This window comes from Phoca vitulina, unplaced genomic scaffold, assembly GCF_004348235.1.
Source record: "Phoca vitulina isolate PV1807 unplaced genomic scaffold, GSC_HSeal_1.0 scaffold29, whole genome shotgun sequence".
Taxonomy (NCBI): domain Eukaryota; kingdom Metazoa; phylum Chordata; class Mammalia; order Carnivora; family Phocidae; genus Phoca; species Phoca vitulina.
The window spans coordinates 8,445,030-8,466,217 of NW_022589732.1; the positions used below are offsets into that span (position 1 = coordinate 8,445,030).

A 21,188-nucleotide genomic window follows, 5' to 3' on the forward strand; every position below is an offset into this window, starting at 1 on the left:
GCAAACTTTTTTTTATAAAGAGATACATGGCAAATACTGTAAGGTTACAGGATTTAGTCTCTAAACTCTGACATTGATGAATGAAAGCATCCATAGACAATACATAAATGGATGAGCATGAATGTGTTTCTTTAGTTACAAAAGTTTAACTTTATTTGCACCACTTGACCTAACAGCATCACTTTTGGATTTGGCTGTGCCATAGTTTGCTGACACCTGATCTAAATTTGTAATAAATAGATAGATAAAATATTATAACATTAAGCTGAAAGACAAGAATATAAAGAGATGGAAAAATAGGAGAGAAAAAAAAAAACCAACAACAAAGAATCAATCCAGGAAATCCAAAATCTGCCCAATAAAAGTTCCAGAGTGAGAGAGAGAGAACAGAGAAAATGGGGAGAGATAATTAAAGACATAAATAAATTTTTACAGACCCAAAGGACACAAGTCGCCAGATTTAAAAGGTCCACTGAATACGCAGCAAAATGAATGACGAAAGGCCCAAATCAAAGTACACCTTGTACAATTTCCAAATACCAGAGAAAATAAAGTATCACAAAAGCTTCCAAAGATTATACACAAAGGAGTGGGAATCAGAATAGAGCCTGGTTCTCAACAGCAAGAGTGGGTATGAGAACACAGTAGACCAATAGCTAAAAGATTCTGAAGGAAAATGATTTCCAATTTTGAATTATATATAGTCAATTTATTAATCAGTTAGGATAAACTAAAAAATTCAGACACAGAATTTTTATATCAAATGCACCTCTTAGAATCTACTAGTGGATATATTTCAATAAAATAAGTGGTAAACTAAGAAAATGAATATATGGGATCCAGGAAAGGGGAGAATGGAGAAGGGAATACTAGGTTAAGAGCCATAATTAGATAAAGTTCATATTAGATATTAGAGAAACAGAGTGCTGCAAAAGGAAGGCATTATCTGAATGGACTATTTGGAAAAGTTAAGCACCTGAAGAATCTCTAAAATATTGGGAAAAACAACTAGCACTATGTACAGACAAAATCTAAGCAAATTTGAGAGACAGGGAGAGAGAGAAAATAGAGACAATTCCTAAATGCAAGAAAAACAAAAAGTTGAATGAGAATGTGAACATAATCCGGTACACCACTTAACCTGGCAGCATCATTGTTTACATAGTCATCTTAAGTACTATTTATTTAATACTGTATTAATATGAGAAGTAGGAAAGTAAGAGAAAATATGATATTAATCTTCAGTTAAAATAGCAAGAAATGAAAATATCAATAAAATTCAGAAATATTATGAGAAAAAAATAGTAGCTAAAATAGTCACTGACTCTGAAAAGAGTAACTGGTGAGAAGAAGCTGAGAAGGAGAAGCAAGTACGGATATTTTCAGTACAAGTTTTTTCTCATATTTGCTTCTCAAACTATGTACATAAAATTCAGTTCTTGATTCCTTAATATTTTCCATTTTTCAGTTACCTGTTAAATTTCAAGTACACTGAGAAAGCTAATACTCTAAACCCATTATCAGTTAATACCATAGAATTCATTTGTTGATAAGTGAAAAAAATATCCAGAAAGAACTGGGTCACTATAGGCATCCAAGGACAAAGTACTGGAGATGAGAGAAAATCACTAAGAGGTAAGGAGGTACTTGGAGGAAAGTTATTGTATGTGTGAACTTATTGTATGTGTGAAACTCCTGTTTGAATTGTGGGCCTGCTGTATGAGGATTCGATATCCATGATGAGGACTGCAACAGTCTCTGCGCGGGCGGGATGGCGTCTGATGGGGCAAATATTCCTGGCGCTAACCCCTCATCAGAAAACTGAGTCTAAGAAAGCCAACTCGGTGTAAGATTCATTTTGTGAGTTATCTTTCTGTTTGTTCTTTTTGTGTGATCTCCGAAGTCTCTTATTTTTTTAAAAATTTCAAATTTTGTGTAAACTTTCAGCTGTGCTACTTGTTCCAAAAAGAGAACATGCCTTCTCTGGGGCTGACCTGTCATGGTGGGGGGTGGGAGGTGGGGAGCAGTGGCTGCGTGAAGCCACAGTAAAAATGCTGGTGGTGATCAATGAAAATCCGGAAGAGAGAACAGAAAGTCACATGAGTTGCTTCCTACTTGCTCTCAAATGTGAAGTCATCAGAAAGGGATTTTCTGACTATTCTATAGAACCGTCACGACCCCTTATCCTCTGTTATTTGTCTTCATAGCACTTATCTCTAGTTGGCATTGCTGTGTGTGACTATGGTGTTTATTTTTTACTATCTCATTAACTAGAATGCAAGTCCTCTGATGGTAGGCACTTTGTCTTACTCACTGTTGTATCCTCAGCACAAAGAACAGCGGAAGAGCTTGACAGATAGATATTCACTGAATAAATAAATTCTCAACCCAGGACCAGATAAAGAAATTTTACTTTTCTTAAGGACTGTAGCATTTGCTTCCAGGGACTAAGTCAGTTTCTGCCTGAGTCACAATTTTGCCACATGGGGGCTCTGCTGTTTGCCACAGGAGATTCCTAAGCATCCCACCCCCTCGCCTGCCAGGCACTCTTAAGGGAACTAGTCTTCAATCCGGATTAAACATTAACAACACACAGAAGATATCTCCAGACTAGCTTAAGAGAGTCCCCAAATAGACTGATACATTTTAGTGTAATATAAGGACCCACAGGCTCCTATTCTCTGCCACTACATTGCAAACCTATGCAGTTTCTCTTCTCTCGAAAGTTTCATATCTTTTAGGTCAGCAGCATAAAATCAAAAATATCAGACTTACAGTTTCAAAAACAAAAATAAAATTAACCAATGGGACATTATGGTTTTTAATCCAAATCAAGATTTCTATTATCTTTCCCCACCTGGTGGCTGGGGAACTTAATCCTTAATACTGATATATTTGTCAGGAAGGCAGACTTTAAAATATACTAGTGGAACCAATTGAAAATGTTATATACAATGCTTTAGAAATACAATAGGAAATGCTATAGACTGAATGTTCATGTGCCCCCTCCACATTTATATGTTGAAATCTAATCCCCAATGTGATGGTATTTGGAGGTGGGGCTTTGGGGAGGCGATTAGGTCATGAGGGGAGAGCCCTCATGAAGGGATTAGTGCCCTTATATAAAAGTCCCTGAGTCATGTGAGGCCCTCAACAGACATGGAATCTGGGGGCTTCTTGATTTCGGACTTCCAGACACTGGAACTGTAAGAAATAAATTTCTGTTGTTTAAAAGCCATCCAATCTGTGGTATTCTGTTAAAGCAACCTAAAATGGGCCAGAACAGAATTTTTTACTTTAAAAATTCTTGTCACATCAGAATATATGTGAAGCAAATATAGAAAAATGTTTATTATGATAGCATTTAAACAATACTGGCTTTATATTCAAAGCACAGCCACACATGCAAAGTAGAACATCAAATATTAAAGGTGCAAATTTGGTTAAGAGATGTTTATAGTTACTCCTAAACTCCTCTGTTTTACTGCAAGAAATTACAAGAAATTTGGGAATATATACACAGGACTGTAAATTTTACAGTGTGCCTCTCATTCTTACAAATTCCTTCGTGGAATTTTTTCTAAATGAAAAGCTAGAAAACTGATTTCTCTCAATATTAATGATTATAAGTGACTTTTGATTTCTATTCTCTTAAAAGGAATTTTTTGAGCCTTTGTTAGAAGAATACCTCAACATCCATACAAAAATTAGTTTTGTTTAGCAAGGAACATCAAATAATTGCTTTTGCTGACTATGGGCAAGTGTGATGGAAAGTGGTCAACAGAAATACTGGTAAATATGAACGTTAAACCAACATAGACTCACGACACCTTAATATTAATTCCCACACCCAAACTTGCCATTTGACCCATTACTGAATTCCTTGGTAGTATAAATACCACAAAACAGAAATACATTTTTTTTTTTCTGAGCTCTAAGTCTCAGTTTACTCAAAAGTTTGGCAAGTCTTAGATTTGCTACCAAAAGTAAATAGATGTCCTACGTATCCTTTGGGGCTGGATATCCTGCTTAAATTAATAAATGGATCCTTGCTTAACATACGTGTCATTAAAACTTACTCCTTGCAAGTTAAATGACACAAGGGGAAGCAATCAACCAAATGCAGAGTATGGAACAAGATAAAGTCCAAATGACCTGGCATCTCCCAACAAATTAATGGCATTGAAAAATTAAAGGGATTTCAGAAACATGAAAAACAAACGCAATATCTGTGCTTTGCTTAAATCTCGACTACAAACCAACTTTATGAACTTACTGTTAATTTTGTTAGATGCAATAATGCTAGATGGTTAAACTAAAAGTCTATTGGCTAGAGTTGCATACTAAATATATATGGGTAAAGCGACATGATTTCTGAGATGTGCTTTTAAAATACTCCAGGAAAAAAAAAAGGGTGTGTGTATGTGGAAAGACGGACAGGGATAGATGAAAAAAAAGTTAGCAAAATATTGATAATTGTTGAAGTTGAGGTTTATTATACTATTTTCTCTACTTTCGTGTATGTTTTTAAATTTCCACTGAAAAAATAAATGATTATTTCCTCAAAGTCATGTAGTCTTTTCAGTCTTCAGAAGTCTTCCACTAAGTGTTATTCTTTAAGAGTCTGTTATTTTTTCCTATCCCCAAATTTAGCTTAGGGCTATCTCTGAAGAAAGTAAAGTGAGGAATGTGATGAAACCTGAAAATGTGGATTGGTGCTACAGCATCCATGTACCTTCAGGGACACGTGCTAGATAACCTTATAAGGTCTCACTCACTGGAGTTTGCTTCATTCCAGAAAGACACTGAGAGACCATCTTAATGGTCAGACCCGCAACTTCCTTTATCTATTTATTTAAGTCAGGGATGTTCACTCATAACCATGTGTGACCAAACAGGGTTTTTAATAGAGTCCTTGAAGCAAGCAGATGGAAACTAAGGATATTTCAGAGACATGTTAATGCTCTTATGAAAAATCAGGATATAATTACAAATGTACAAATGCATATGAGTATTCTAACAGCTAGAAATAAAGACACTCATATTCATAGCTGTAGGGAAATCTTTGTTAGCATTCTGACAACTCTACCACATGATAGGGTAACTGAGTCAAAAAGGTTAAGCTCTTTACAATATCTAGATCAAATGGGGCGCCTGGGTGGCTCAGTCTGTTAAGCGTCTGCCATGGGCTCAGGTCATGATCTCAGGGTCTTGGGATGGAGCCCCACATCAGGCTTCCTGCTCAACAGGGAGTTTGCTTCTCCCTCTTTTGCTCTCCCTCTGCCCCTCCCCACTGCTCATTCTCTCTCTCTTTCTCTTTCTCTCTCTCAAATAAATAAAATCTTCAAAACAAAAAACAACAACAAAAAAAACAAATGCATTTATTGGTGAAAGCACTTCATGAGTTAGAATACAGAATGTCAACAATGTATGCTGTATAATAAATGGTTGTGGTATTAAAAGTGTAGTAGAAAGGGAATACTAGAGAATTTTTTTTTATCATATTGGTAAATTCTGACTCCGCTCTTGGTCATGTTAGTGTCCCTTGGTACATGTTTGTTGCAGTATATGCTCATGACCAGAGACCCTAGACAGAATTAAAGAAAATTAATTTTCTCATAGGTACTCTGATTCCAGAAACATTTTATACCACTTTATAGTCTACAAAGTATTTACCCATAAATTATGGAAATTGATCCTAAATAAAAGCCTTAGGGATTCATAACACAGGTTTTATGAGTCCCATTTTACAGATAAGCAAACTGAAACCCTGAGAAGTTTGGCCAGAATCAGTTCTAAATTCCAAATGTCAACTGACTTTTACAATAAAAAGTATATATCATTCTCTAAATTAGAAGGACATTTTGGATGCACTGAATTTATTTTCTAGTACACTTAGTCCAAATGTTCCCATATCTGGTCTTTATGTAACTTTCAGTTTTCACCAAAGCTTCTGGTTCCATTGTCCTCCAAGGCCATATGCAAAGACATTGCCTCTGTCTAGGCCATCTGAATAAAATCCATGTTACTGTTGTTTAGTGGCTAATTTTGCTAATCATTTTACAAAGTATTGTAAAATATATCATGGTCCTTTGTATTTTGAAATACATTAGGTGATGGGACCTACTATCAAGAAGATGTTTTCAAAAATTAAAGTCTCACAAAATTGAAGAAAAGTGAGAGCCAAACTTAAAGTTAATTCAAATGTGTTGACTTTTTTTTGGTGTTTCCAAAGTTTATTTATAAATTACTCTGGAGAATTGTTGATCCTATTACCAAAACTTGACCCAAAGAAGCCTCTGATGGCTTTACCATCCCTCTAGTTGCTCGACTTATAAAATAGGAATCATCTTTAATTTCTCTATCTCATACCTCTACTTCTTTTTTTTCTTTTTTTTTTTTTTTTAGTTTTTGATGTAGTGTTCCATGATTCATTGTTTGTGTATAACACCCAGTGCTCCATGCAGAACGTGCCCTCTTTAATACCCATCACCAGGCTAACCCATCCTCCCACCCCCCCTCCCCTCTAGAACCCTCAGTTTGTTTTTCAGAGTCCATCGTCTCTCATGGCTCGTCTCCCCCTCCGATTCCCCCCCTTCATTCTTCCCCTCCTGCTATCTTCTTCTTTTTTTTTTTTTTAACATATACTGTATTATTTGTTTCAGAGGTACAGATCTGTGATTCAACAGTCTTGCACAATTCACAGCGCTCACCATAGCACAAACGCTCCCCAAGGTCTATCACCCAGCCACCCCATCCCTCCCACCCCCCCCACTCCAGCAAACCTCAGTTTGTTTCCTGAGATTAAGAATTCCTCATATCATACCTCTACTTCTAATCCCTTAGAAAACTCCTGTTGGTTTTACCTAAACATATATCCAAAAACTAACAATTCTCATCACTTTCACTGCTTCCGAACCGGCCCAAGTCACCATCATCTCTCTCCTGGATTGGTACAATGGCCTGCTTACTGACCTCCCCGCTTTTATTCTTGTCCCTTTTGAGTTTATTCCCATAAGAGCAGTTTGAGTGATCCTTTCAATAGGTAACTTGATCATATCTTTAGTCTGAACAAAATCTTGAGTTGGTTCCCAGTTTTCTCCAGAAGAAAGCCAAAGTTTTTACAATGGCATAAGAAGCCCTCCATGACCTAGTACTTAATACCTCTCTGACTTCATCTCCAATCCCTCTACTCCTTACTCTCTCCATTCTAGACAAATGGGCCTGTTTGCAACTCATTGAACAAATGACCTCCCACTTGAGGGCCTTCAGACTAGACACTCCCCTTATATATTTAAGGTTAACAACCTCATCTCCTCCCAGGTTTTGCTCAAGCCACTTTCTTAGTGGCCCTAACCATCCCAAAATTTAACATTACAAGAAACAGACTTTTAACTGTAGAGCACACACTGATGGTTACCAGAGGGGAGGTGGGTGGGGGATGGGTTAAATAGGTGATGGGGATAAGGAGTGCAATTTTGATGAGCATAGGATGTTGTATATAAGGGTTGAATCACTAAATTCTATACCTGAAACTAATATTACAGTGTATGTCAACTAACTGGAATTTAAATAAAAACTTCTTAGAAAGTAGAATTACAATTTACCTCACCCCCTACACTCCCAATCTTCCATATTCTCACTTTTCTTTTCTCTATAAAGCATACTACCTAATAATATACTATTTATGTGGGGTTTTTTTGTCCATGTCACCCCTTTAGAATATAAGCTTAGACCTTTGTTTTGTACACTGATGTATTCCAAGTGTCTGGAACAGCATCTAGTACATAACAGGTACCCAAACTATGCATTTGTTAAATGAATGAAATCCCTGAGGCCAACCCATGTTAATATAACAGTACATCTTCTTTAAGCCTGATTTTCTAAGTTTTTTTGGCAATTCAATTTCATAGTGGATTGAAGTTGGGCATTATACACTTAGTTAGAATTTGTTTACCCAATTTAAGCAAAATATGAACAGCTATTTAAAGTACATACGTACAGTTTTCAAAAGTCTTTAGGTACATGACTACATTTCATAATTGTATAAATCATTAAGGCCCTAGATTCATTGGGATCATTTAACTTGTCAGGTAGTTTATGGTTTGTTCTGTATGCGGTGGTAAGTGCAAAAGAATTTTAAATACATAATGTAGTATAATTTTGGTTCTATTGAAAGGCAAATCAGAACTAATCATCTTGCTATAGGCAACAAGTAAAAGGAGGATAAACTTTTAAAAGTACAATAGCAAGTTGCTAAAATATTTTAGAATATAAAGGGTTTTTTTCTTTCTTTTGAAAAGAAAAGACTCTATGTCTTTGGGCTAATTTCTGCAGTCTCAAGTATTCAGTCTGCTTTGAACTGTATTATTTTATTTTTGGATTTTTCTGCTAGCCCCTCTTCATTGAACCCAGACAGACCTGATGGTGATGCCAGCTTACGGGCTAGTGCCAAGGTAGGGACCACACAGAGTAACTGGAGTCAGACCCAGGACGAGAATGGCTCTTCATTACTATTGAGGAAGAAACCAACGATCCATATTAAGAGGAAACATCAATCATGAGACTGAATGCGAAAGTGAGGGTGAAGTCAGAACTATGGAGCAAGATGAGCTCAGAAGCCAAGGTATCAGAAAAATGACTGAAACCTAAGGACAAGGTGTGAAACACAGAAAAGAATGTTATTCACCATAAATAATCCAAAATTTTTCCCAGGAAAAGCAGAGTGAGGGAATTACATTTTCAGTGTTCATCTGTGTTCTGGTCACCAGGGAATGAAGGAAAAAGAAGCAGCACAAAGTTGATGGGGCCTCCAGCCATTGTAGAGTGGCCCTCTGCAGCTCTTTGGCAAAACAGACATCTCAAAAGCTATTTTCCATGGAGAAGCAAGGAAAGTAAGGAGAAAAATCAGAAGCTCTCAAGCAACAGAGATATGAGAGAGAAGTTATAAATATGATTTCCTCTAGTACTTTTTAATAGATACAAGTTGTCAAGTCCCATTTGGGATGTTAGATGATAAAAGCTGTAACATGTCAAAGAAAAGATTCAAAAGTATATTTACTGTTCTAATGAAATTTATGATTTAACTATGAAGATGAGATGTCTACATAAAAAGTAGAGATCACTTGCTGACCATCTAAATGTTTCCACTTTCTAGTTTCTTGCCATTTTACACACATTCTTTAAGAACACTTTCTCCAAAATTGTATCCAATATCATTGGCTCAGGAACTGCAGAGATCAATCCCATATGCACAAGACTAGCATTACATAACCACTTTGTTCCCCATCAAAGGTACTTGTGACCCCCATAAAACTGTATTTATTCAATAACTGAGCATCTATTATGTGTCAAGTGCTCTTCTAGGTATTAGAGAAACTGAAGTAGACAAAACACTATCTTTGTCCTCATGGAACTTGCATCACAATATCATAAATTTTTATATCCTTTCTTCCAAGTAGGAGGAAATTTATTATTTTTAATCACTCCCTTACAGTGCATTTCTTAAAATTCCTTGTCCATCAGTCTGTTGATAAGTGCAGCCTCTACCATCCCATGAATCAGAATCTTGAGGTAAAGACTGAGAAATTTATGTTTAACAAGCTCTTTGGGGGTTTTATATGCATTAATAGCATGGATAATTTGGGAGGAACCACTGCCCTTTCAATACCATACTATCTGAGGAATTGGTGATTCTCATTGTACTACTTCTGTGGGACCCTTTTGATTGTCATGACTAACAACTACCAGATTTCTCATCCTTAGAGAATGTGAAAGTCCTCTGGGGTTTTCCACAGCTAATTCACCTGACAAAGACTGACAAGGCAGACTTTTTAAGGTATACTATTTATCTTTAAACAAAATGATTTTCTCTATGGGACAGATGTTACCATATTCTGCTTTAGGGAAGAAAGAATTAAACATTAATTACTAGTTATGGTCCACAGAACCAAAAGATTCATTTTAAAGACAAAGTTGAGATGATGGAGATTTAGGAAGTTTTCTTATTAAAAGAAGGTAAGACTGAGTGAATCCTAGAAATCCACTGTGAACAACATAAAATGTTCGTTGAAGAGGTTCTTTGTGAGTTAATGATAGTCACTATAGTCAATATTCAATACTAAACAATCTGCAATGACAGCAAATACAATAAAGTTGATATTAAAATAACAGCTAACACAGGTTTATTATGTGCTACACACTATTCTAAGTACTTTACAGATATTAAGTTGACAATTCTCAAACCCTCTATGAAATGTTTTTTTGTTACCCTACCTATTTTGTAGAAGAGAAAATGAGGCATAGAGAAGATGAGTAACCTATTCAAGTCTACATAGCTTGCAATTTGTAGCCAGGATTTGATCCTAGGTGCAAAAATCCACACTCTTAATCACTAGACTAAACTGCTTCTCATTAGGTTTTATAATACTTCTTTCAAAGAATCATACCAAAGAAGTTTATACAAACCTAGGAAGCAAGATTGATTAATTGATTGATTGATATTACAACTTCCTTGACCCAGTATCCTAATCAGGCTAATTTTCACTTGACTCATTTTCAGATGAAGATAACACTGCTGCTGAAGCAGGATCATCTAGTGGTTAAAGGTCCAAGAGAAAGAGAGAGTTGGCTTTGAATCTCAGCTCTGCCACTTACTCGCTGCATGAGTTTCATCAAGTTACCTCTCCAAGCCTCAGTTTTCTTATCTTTAAAATGAAGGTTATAAAGGGACCTACATCATAATATTGTTTAAAGATAAAACAAGATCGCTCATTTAAAACACTTAGGAAGTGCTCAATAAACATTAGTGCAATAAATAGCAGCAGCATCAATAAACTGGACCAAATGATCTCTTGATTCTTCTACTCGCACTAAAAATTGTTTATTTCTCTTCTAATTAGAAACAAATTCTTAATCTCAGGAAACAAACTGAGGGTTGCTGGAGTGGTGGGGGGTGGGAGGGATGGGGTGGCTGGGTGATATTGGGGAGGGTATGTGCTATAGTGAGTGCTGCGAATTGTGTAAGACTGTTGAATCACAGACCTGTACCTCTGAAACAAATAATACAGTATATGTTAAAAAAAAAAAAGAAGAAGAAGAAGATAGCAGGAAGGGAAGAATGAAGGCGGGGAATCGGAGGGAGAGAAGAATCACGAGAGACTATGGACTCTGAGAAACAAACTGAGGGTTCTAGAGGGGAGGGGGGGGATGGGTTAGCCTGGTGATGGGTATTAAAGAGGGCACGTTCTGCATGGAGCACTGGGTATTATATGCAAACAATGAATCATGGAACACTACATCAAAAACTAATGATGTAATGTGTGGTGATTAACATAACATAATAAAAAATAAATAAATAAAATACAAAAAAAAAAAAAAAGAAACAAATGACAGCAGCCAAAACAACAAACCAAGCCATAAGCCATTAAACCAATTATGTCTTTTGTAGGAAAACCAGAAAAGCTATTGGACACATCAATTTATATGTCATTAGTTATCCCCTCTATTCCAAAATGTATGTGTCTTAGCATCCTGAGACACCTTGCATAATATAATCACTGTGACTCCAAGAGGTCAAATGCGCAGGCAGTTAATGCTTCTCTGTGAAAAGCTCAGTAAGTCATTTTATAAATTTCAGCCCAAAGCCTACATTGAGGTTAAGAAAAATTGACATTCGGTCTGTGAACTTAATGTCAACCTCCAGGAAAACTCTAGGCAGTACATGTTTAGCGATTAAGTGGATGCAGACAATAAAGACATTGCCAAACTGTAAAACAAGACTTGGAAATTACAGAAAATGTTGCTAGTTATTGATTAGGGTGACCATTCAGTTCCCATTGAGCCACCCAAAAGAATCATTCATTTTCCAGCAGAGAGCCTGCTCATTTGCAAGATAAAAGAGAGACATTTCTGCACATGCCCATAATGTTCTTCACCACTGGGGGCAGCTTTACATAAGACTGCATTCACTGAAACCAAAGCAACAGTCCGAGCAGCTTTCAGAATGACAGTCTGCAGAAGTGAGCTGAGCGTGTGTGCGGTACGGGGCTCTCCTGCCTCCTGGGCTCCAACGCAGCTTTGTGGCTGAAGTGGGTGCTCACCACCAGAAATGCTGGGCTATGGAACACAGATGTGGCAGCTCAGGTAGCCCCACGTTGCCTGGAGGAATACATCATGCTTTCCGATAAGAAGAAATTATAGAAGCCAGTTGTTTTTTTTTTTTTTTTAACACCCCCCCAAAAAAACTGTAAAGATGCAAAAACGTAATATCCACGAAGATCCTATTACCTAGGAAGATTTTTGATGTTTTGCTACAAATGCGGTGCTGGAATTTATTTGTTCTTGGAGTGTTCTGCGTGGCTGGCAAAGAATAATGTTCCAAAATCGGTCCATCTCCCAAGGGGTCCAATTTTTCTTCCTGGGTGTCAGCGAGCCCTGACTCACAGTGCAGCTGACAGGGGCTGTCATGCAAGTGGCCCCTTAAGCCAAAGCAAAAGACCTAAGGACGACCTTTGAACAATACAAAGGATGGGTATGTTTTGTCATTTTTCTTCTTTCCTTCTTAAAAACAAAAAAAACAAAAACAAAAACAAAAACAAAACCCTCTAGTCTGTGTTGTAATTCTGCCTTAATTATTTTAGAGATTACCTTTCTGTGCTTAAGAATATAAATTCAATTGCTTAGTGGACATGTTTCCTTGCTTAACTATTAAGCAAGGAAACCCTAAAGACAATTCTCTTTAAATGTCAAGGAGGTGATATTTGATATTAAATGTTGTTATCTAGATTTAAATTTTTAAAAAAAGAAAATACATGCCTATTTTTGCTTGGTTAAAAATAAATGAATTCCTTTTTGGGGGGATAACTTTTCTAAGTTGTTTTTATTTCCAGGTTTCAATGTAATTAGGCTACTGAGCGGATCAGCTGTAGCACTGGTTATAGCCCCCACTGTCTTACTGACAATGCTTTCTTCTGCCGAACGAGGATGCCCTAAGGGCTGTAGGTGTGAAGGCAAAATGGTATATTGTGAATCTCAGAAATTACAGGAGATACCCTCAAGTATATCTGCTGGTTGCTTAGGTTTGTCCCTTCGCTATAACAGCCTTCAAAAACTTAAGTATAATCAATTCAAAGGGCTCAACCAGCTCACCTGGCTGTATCTTGACCATAATCATATCAGCAATATTGATGAGAATGCTTTTAATGGGATACGCAGACTCAAAGAGTTGATTCTGAGTTCCAACAGAATCTCCTATTTTCTCAACAATACCTTCAGACCTGTGACAAATTTACGGAACTTGGATCTGTCCTATAATCAGCTGCATTCTCTGGGATCTGAACAGTTTCGGGGCTTGCGGAAGCTGCTGAGTTTACATTTACGGTCTAACTCCCTGAGAACCATCCCTGTGCGAATATTCCAAGACTGCCGCAATCTGGAACTTCTGGACCTGGGATATAACCGGATCCGAAGTTTAGCCAGGAATGTCTTTGCTGGCATGATCAGACTCAAAGAACTTCACCTGGAGCACAATCAATTTTCTAAGCTCAACCTGGCCCTTTTTCCAAGGTTGGTGAGCCTTCAGAACCTTTACTTGCAGTGGAATAAAATCAGTGTCATAGGACAGACCATGTCCTGGACCTGGAGCTCATTACAAAGGCTTGATTTATCAGGCAATGAGATTGAAGCTTTTAGTGGACCTAGTGTTTTCCAGTGTGTCCCAAACCTGCAGCGCCTCAACCTGGATTCCAATAAGCTTACATTTATTGGTCAAGAGATTTTGGATTCTTGGATATCTCTCAATGACATCAGTCTTGCCGGGAATATATGGGAATGCAGCAGAAATATTTGTTCCCTGGTAAACTGGCTGAAAAGTTTTAAAGGTCTGAGGGAGAATACAATTATCTGTGCCAGTCCCAAAGAGCTGCAAGGAGTAAATGTGATCGATGCAGTGAAGAACTACAGCATCTGTGGCAAAAGTACCACGGAGAGGTTTGATCTGGCCAGGGCTCTCCCCAAGCCGACATTTAAGCCTAAGCTCCCCAGGCCGAAGCATGAGAGCAAGCCCCCTCTGCCCCCCACGGTGGGAGCCACAGAGCCTGGCCCAGAGACCGATGCTGACACCGAGCACATCTCTTTCCATAAAATCATCGCAGGGAGCGTGGCCCTTTTCCTGTCCGTGCTCGTCATCCTGCTCGTTATCTACGTGTCATGGAAGCGGTACCCTGCTAGCATGAAGCAGCTGCAGCAGCGCTCCCTCATGCGAAGGCACAGGAAAAAGAAAAGACAGTCCCTAAAGCAAATGACTCCCAGCACCCAGGAATTTTATGTAGATTATAAACCCACCAACACGGAGACCAGCGAGATGCTGCTGAATGGGACGGGACCCTGCACCTATAACAAATCAGGCTCCAGGGAGTGTGAGGTATGAACCATTGTGATAAAAGCGCTCTTAAAAGCTGGGAAATAAGTGGTGCTTTATTGAACTCTGGTGACTATAAACAGAACGTGGTGCCCCCTCCCATTCCCTCTCCCTCTCCTGGCAAGGTCCTTCCCTGTCCGTTTTAGCACATTCATAATACTGGTCATTTTCCTCTCATACATAATCAGCCCATTGAAATTTAAATACCACAACCAATGCAAAGCTCGAACTCTGGTTTAATATAATGCCTATTGTATAAGACTCTTTATCGATTGCATTAATATCTCACTTGTTTTAAGATAAAACTTCTTTCGTAAGTAATCCCCCACAGCTGCTGTTATTTCTCTTCTGGTAGGACCACATCTATAGTTCTAGAAGGTTTGCTGTTCATTGGCAAATCGAGGAAAAAGGGAATGATCCCAGGTACTGGGAGCTCGAACTGATTCTAGGAGAATGCTTGATTACAGAAACATTTAGAGACAGCCTTAAAACATGGTCTGGCTTAAAAAGAAAATTGCAGGAAACTATCAAAAGATGGTGCTGGGTTAATGAAGCACCACGGGCAATTTTCCAGAGGTGTTTGAATTACAAGAAAGCGAGCCCAGGGAAAAGTGTTGAAGAGTTAAAATGCTGCAAATAGACAACCGAAAAACGTGAGATGGTAAAAACACAAAGTTTTAGACTTGAATGCCTTGTCTCTGAAATCCATCCCTGGAAAATCAAACTAGAGGTTTCACACTGTCAATTTCTCCTAGCCTTTATTTAGCCTAAATAAATAAATTAATTAAATAACCAAGAAGCAAATTTGAGGAGGTAGATTTCTCCACTGTTCCTCACCTTAGGGAGTTTTCAGAGATGAGGCTTGCAAATGGGAAGGCAGCTTGCTATTTGCATGTGGTTGGGAGCTTACCAGAATTTCTTTCCAGCACTTTCAAGGACCCTAATGTAGTGAGTGGAATCTTTAGCTCTGTCTGTTCTTCTGTCTGGGATTTGTCCGGCTGTCCTGTTGTGTTCCATTATGTGCCCTGCACACGCTAGTCCCCTGATGACTGACACTTCATTCAGAGGTATAAAGAGAACACATTCCAAGACATGCTTTCCACCAAAAGCTTCATTGAAAAGAATGATTTTGATAACACCTTAATAAATGTATAAAATAAATCTTAAAGGAAAAAAGACCAAGCCTACGGCAGTTGTCTTTTGCTTTTCTCCTGCTGACGTTATAGTGTCCCTATGTTCATCTGTACTGTGAACTCATCCATCAGTATGATTCGGTACAGACCCTGTCAGCAATCTGCAAGCTGCATGCATGTTTTTCTGTTGTAGGTGAAAGTTTATTGACTGCAGCACAAATATCAGACCTTCTGTATTTAAGTAACTTTGACCACACTTCATTAAGATTTTAGAAAAATGTCTGTGGTCTGTATTGTATCCTCTCATCCTCCAAAATGAACAATCCTGTTGCAGGAGCAAAAATCAGGAATTGAAACATTGAATCTGTTTCATTTAATTTGGCTTGCCAAGCCCCATATCTTTAACCACATCCCTGTTCTTTCAAAACAAAAATCACTGCAGCAAAAAAGAAAAAGTGAATGGCTATTTTTTCAACCAGCATTTTTATATAGTTTGAAGGCTTTTCATATGCTGACAGGAAAAATCTAGGCAAGTCATCATGAAATATAATTGCAAGGAAGCCAGACTATAAAAAATCATACTTTTATAAGCAATAAAGGAAAGGGGACATTTACACTTGATCTTAGCCAAAAGGCCGAGAAGCGATAGGAAAGGGGACATTTAAAATGGATTTCTCAAGGTACTTTGATTTTGATTAAATCTTAAAAGAGATGCCAGTTCAGAAAAGCATCATAACTACGATATATTTACCCATGAATAATTGTTGAATGTATATTTATTAATGGTAAATAGTCACAGATTCCCAGTTGATTAATAATGCAGATACTTCCTTACAGTACTATGAACTGGATGACTGAGCCTACTGTGATGTTTTTCACTGAAGTTGTAATTTCTCATTTTTCATAAAATGTCAGTAAATATATATTCCATCTCAAAAAGAAAATTTCTTTGATCAGCCTCACTTTTACCTGTACTGAAGATGATTGTATTAATTAAATGCAGTGTTAAAGTGAAAAAGCCCATTTCTATTCTTTGACTTGACCTTCTGCCTCATTTGTCATGGATACCAAATAAACTTAGGCAAGGCATATCTATACTTATATTTTTTAATTCTTACAATTCTCATTGTTGTGACCCTACTGGAATACATAAAATACGTTTGTTGTATTGAAAGTGTTCCTAAAATTCAAAGCCACTTCACGTATAAGATTAAATGAATGACCAACATTTTGCAGGCTGGTCATTTTTTAGTGCCTAACTTAATTTATAAATTTAATAATAGAACCAAAATAAAATTCCTTAGATTATAAAAGTTATTTTGATTCAGGACATGAATTCTTTTTAAAAAAGAACTCCCCCCCCCCCCAACTTTGGGAATGAAGCTTCTCTATTGCTCAGGATCTTCCGATCACAAATAAAGAATTCTTGTAGGTTAGACAATAACTAGTTCGCCATCATAAATCTGACAAAGCCAACCGGTCAGTGCTCTTCTGTTCAAAAGTTGTTGTCTTCACCCCCACCCCATAGCACTTTCTGGACTACATGCTGTAAGTCTGTTTTCATTAAGTATTTCCACCTCATGGCATATTAGAGAAATATCATTGGTATTCCATTTTCTATTCCAAATTTACATGAAGTACCTGACTTCCCTCAAAGGTGACAACAGTTAAATAAACAGCCTGACCTACTGAACTATACAACACACATGCATCGATGCAGAATGGATTTGGTCAGTACTTTGAATGCTTTACCAGAGAGAGAAGAAACGCAGTTTAGTCGCTGAACTACATGGGTTTTTTTTTTTTCCCCCATTTTTATGAGCCCCAGTACACATAGGGCTACCACAGCTCGGCTGGAATAGTCCCAGTGCTACAGTCTTTTAAGCAATACTTACGTAAGATATAGTCCTTTTAAATGAGTTTATATTTTCCAAGAATGTTGACATTACATTTTTTCAAAGAATTTAAACCATTTTTTACTTGATTTGGTGAGTCAACTAAGTAGAGGCAATAAACTGTATTTCTGTGGAGCAGCAGTGACCTCCAGTGGCTGGTTAGACTAACCACAGCTATTCATGCACCTCTTCGGTTTTTCTAATCCTGAATCCTTATATAAACATGATTAACAACATCTATTTTTCCATCCGTGAATCAGACTTGGATTGTATTTAATTTATCTCCCTGGGAAATATATAGTGTGATTTTTTTAAAGTTATATTTTGCATATGGACTTATTTAGTAATTAGCCCAGAGGCCACAGAAATGACACTGGGAGTTAGAAGTAAGGGTCCATAGATGAAGAGCAAGTAATAATGTAGTAAGAATAGATAAGAAATAGTTTAAAGTATTTATACTCATCAGTGTTGGCCAGATATTCTGAAATTTTCATTAAATGGGTTAGTATTTTCCATAGGTAGGATTCCAAAATATAATCTAATTTCGATTGGGGAAAACAAATTTCAGTATTAATATTGAAAGAATCAGCATCAGTTATTTACCAGTCAGTAGGAATGTCTGAGCTATCAGGTGAGGGAGGCCTCCCCCTGCGCTCTAGGACCCTCCAGTTTCTTGATCATGCCAGTAACCTGTGCTTTTCCCCAGTGCTCTCCCCAACCCTCCCCCTTCTCAGCCGGCTGAACGCTGGTTCTATTAGGCTCTCTGACAATGATGTTATAGTCTAAGAGGTGATGATTCATAGATAATGAAATTATGCTCTCCTTCTGGGGAAGGATAATGCAGAGTCAGATTCATAGATTTGGCAAGGGATTTTAGGATGTTGTAGGTACATGAAATATCCTCTCTTCCCTTGACATTTACCAAGAAGAGAACTTAAATAGTTTATTTAATGTGTGGATTAGACTAGCATCAGAAACAAGCATCCAGCCATGAAGCCCAGGACAATATGAGTTCCAGATATGACAAATGAGAATTGAGCCATGAGAAATGAAAAACTCAGAAACTGTGTTGTTTCTTGTTCCCTTTTCCCTGGATTCTCATTGGTATCTGGACCTGTAGCAAACCCATGGAGTTTTTCTGTACTTGTACTCTCTTACCTACCTACATTAAAAATCAGACACAGTTAGAAGAAATATGAACAATAATATCAGTAAATGTGAATTACAAATGTACGAGAAACAGAACTGATGGAAGTTAAATAGCTTGTATTAAATGACTCTTGAAAACTAATAAAAAATTAATACAGAGGTGAAAGTGAGTTCACCTAATCTAATTATAATAGCTTACAGAATTGGACCCAAATTTTGCTTAGTCTCCAAAATCATTGGTGACTTTTACATAGTTGTGTAGAATAAAACAGAAATACTACAGAGAAAATCTACATAAACATAGTTTGCAGTTCTTGTTTATTTGAGGAAAATATCACAGCCATGGATGGTAGAGTACGGGCCTTAGATTCAAGTTTCTTTGACATTTGCTAATCTAATGATTTCAGGCAAATTTCTTAGCTTTTCTGAACTTTAAGTTCCCCATCTGTAAAATGGGCATGTATTATTGACTTCATATGGTTACTGGGAGAACAAAATTTGAGAAATGCTTTGTTAACTCTCAAATGGCAAAAACCTATTCTTTTCAAAGGGCACCTAGTGAGATATTCAGCTGCTGGTGTTCTGTGCCTGGCCTGGGTGAAAAGACATCACTAACTTCTATGTTACAGAACACCAAATCCATTTTACATTAACACGAATTCTGAGACTTGGCAGCCAGTCTAGAACTTAATTTGGTTTTGACCTTTAGTTTCCATAAAAACACAGTTTTTTTCTGCCCCATGTTATCAGAGTCTAGGAGTTTATCAGTAATGATCACAATGTACAATAGACATAAAGATGCCAACCAGAGAATACTAAAGCAAAAGTTTATCGAAGTAAATAAAGATCTTAATTTTGTCCCAAATCAGGTCATTTTGGCAAGGACTTTCAATCAGCATAGGTTAATTGTCAATTCCCTTTCGAGTATTAATATTTTGAACACTTATTGTCTTTGTACTTTATACATATAACATTTATGGCAAGATGATATCATTGCATAAAAAGTAACTGCTCATAACACATTACAGTGGGATTAGCATACATTCCAGGTATCAATCACATGACATCTACTTTCTCTTTTTTCCCCAAAGACTACAAAATCTTCTCCTAGTATAAAAATTGATACTGACTTTATCAATTATTGTCATTGAAAATTACTGGATTAAAAAAAGCATAAAAGTACAAAGGCTTTTTTAATGAGTAACAACATAGTCACTTAAGCAAATGAAATACTATTCTTTGTTGGCCTTTCAGCAAAAAAAAAAAAAAAAAAAGACCAATGTCATCACAAATCTCTCTCCACTGGATATAGCTTGAATTATCAAATGTGCTATACATGTATTTCCAAAATTCTTATAATTTAAGTAGACAAACTGTTCCTCTTTGACAGCTAAGTTTCTATGAAATCTCTGAAGAACAGAGATAAGAGGGTGGTTTTTCAGAGGAAAAAAAGTATTTGTGAATTTTATGCTGGATCATTGGTGGATGTTCTTGAGTTAGGTCTCCTGAACATGTGAGAAGAATTCCAGGGACACAAACTCTGAGCCACTGTGTAAGACCAAGCGGAGGCAATCTATTTTACAACTGACAAAACGCATATACAATAATAATCCATCTTATTGAAGAAAGAGTAAAAGAGCTTCTATCTTATCCTCGTCAGCAAATGTAATGAAAATTGATAACTTTCTTGACAATTCTCAATATTTTCTTTTTATTTTTCAGGGGCTCCCACTCCCCACTCCCCAAGAAGGAATTTCCTTTATACCTTTCTCCTACCCTTAAATTGTTCCCTACTTCACACACACGCAAAAATTGTTTTATATCACCAAAAAAAGTCTTCCCTCATATAAACCAACACAATTTGGTCCTCTCACTCCAAAGAGTAAGTCAATCTCTAATTAAAAAAAAAAAAAATAGACTATAAAACAAAATTTAAGTCTGGCTGACCCTCTCCCTTTCCTCTACAGCCTACAAATCACCTCTTCAGTATCTTTGATTTTCAATAGAAGAAAGAAGAAATATAGTTGGATCACAGGTTAGCAAAGTATTAAAGCCTACTCTTTTCCTTCTTAATTAACTCCTAGTAAACAAAATATAGGACTTTATATATGGAAGTGTCCAAGTACATTTCACCAACTTAAAAACACTCATACCAACAATCAGAATTTTGTCTTCTCAGGGGTAAAATGCAAATTTGGGGGTCCTCACATATAAAACGATAAGGCAAATACTACATTTAGCAAAGGCAATTTCTGTTAAAGCTTCAGCATACTAATTACGTCTATCCAGGATATAAAATACATATTGTCACTAAAAAGCAAAGGACTTCAATTAAATATAAACCCTATTCAGCACTCTTGGGGCTCAAACTTATTACTGAAGTGAGGGTAAAAAGAAAATTTCCTCAGTAAGGCTATAGGAGAGTGAGGCTATGCTAGCATGTGGTATTCATGGCTTCAACCGGGTGGTCCCCACACGCAGCTAAAAACTGCTTCTTATCATTAATATTGATCTGTTATACACTCTGAAAGAAGGAATATGCTTACCCTTCTCCATTTGAAGCAATCAACCAGAATCTCGCAAGAATATTTA

General features: G+C 37.0%; 2 protein-coding genes and 1 pseudogene across 4 annotated transcripts in view; 1 reads left to right on the plus strand and 2 right to left on the minus strand.

Moving 5' to 3' along the window:
• Window positions 1-21,188, minus strand: part of CTNNA3 (catenin alpha 3) — a 1,817,935-nt gene that overhangs the window by 1,050,307 nt on the left and 746,440 nt on the right. The gene's annotated exons all lie outside the window — the stretch shown is intronic.
• The window catches only part of LRRTM3 (leucine rich repeat transmembrane neuronal 3), a 158,942-nt gene continuing 149,674 nt past the window's right edge, over window positions 11,921-21,188 (plus strand). Inside the window, exons 1-2 of the mRNA XM_032423985.1 lie at window positions 11,921-12,532; window positions 12,891-14,422. Of these exons, the coding sequence (XP_032279876.1) occupies window positions 12,529-12,532; window positions 12,891-14,422 (1,536 nt within the window). The 5' untranslated portion in view covers window positions 11,921-12,528. The remainder of the gene's footprint in view (window positions 12,533-12,890; window positions 14,423-21,188) is intronic.
• On the minus strand, window positions 16,048-16,199 carry LOC116644409 (annotated as a pseudogene).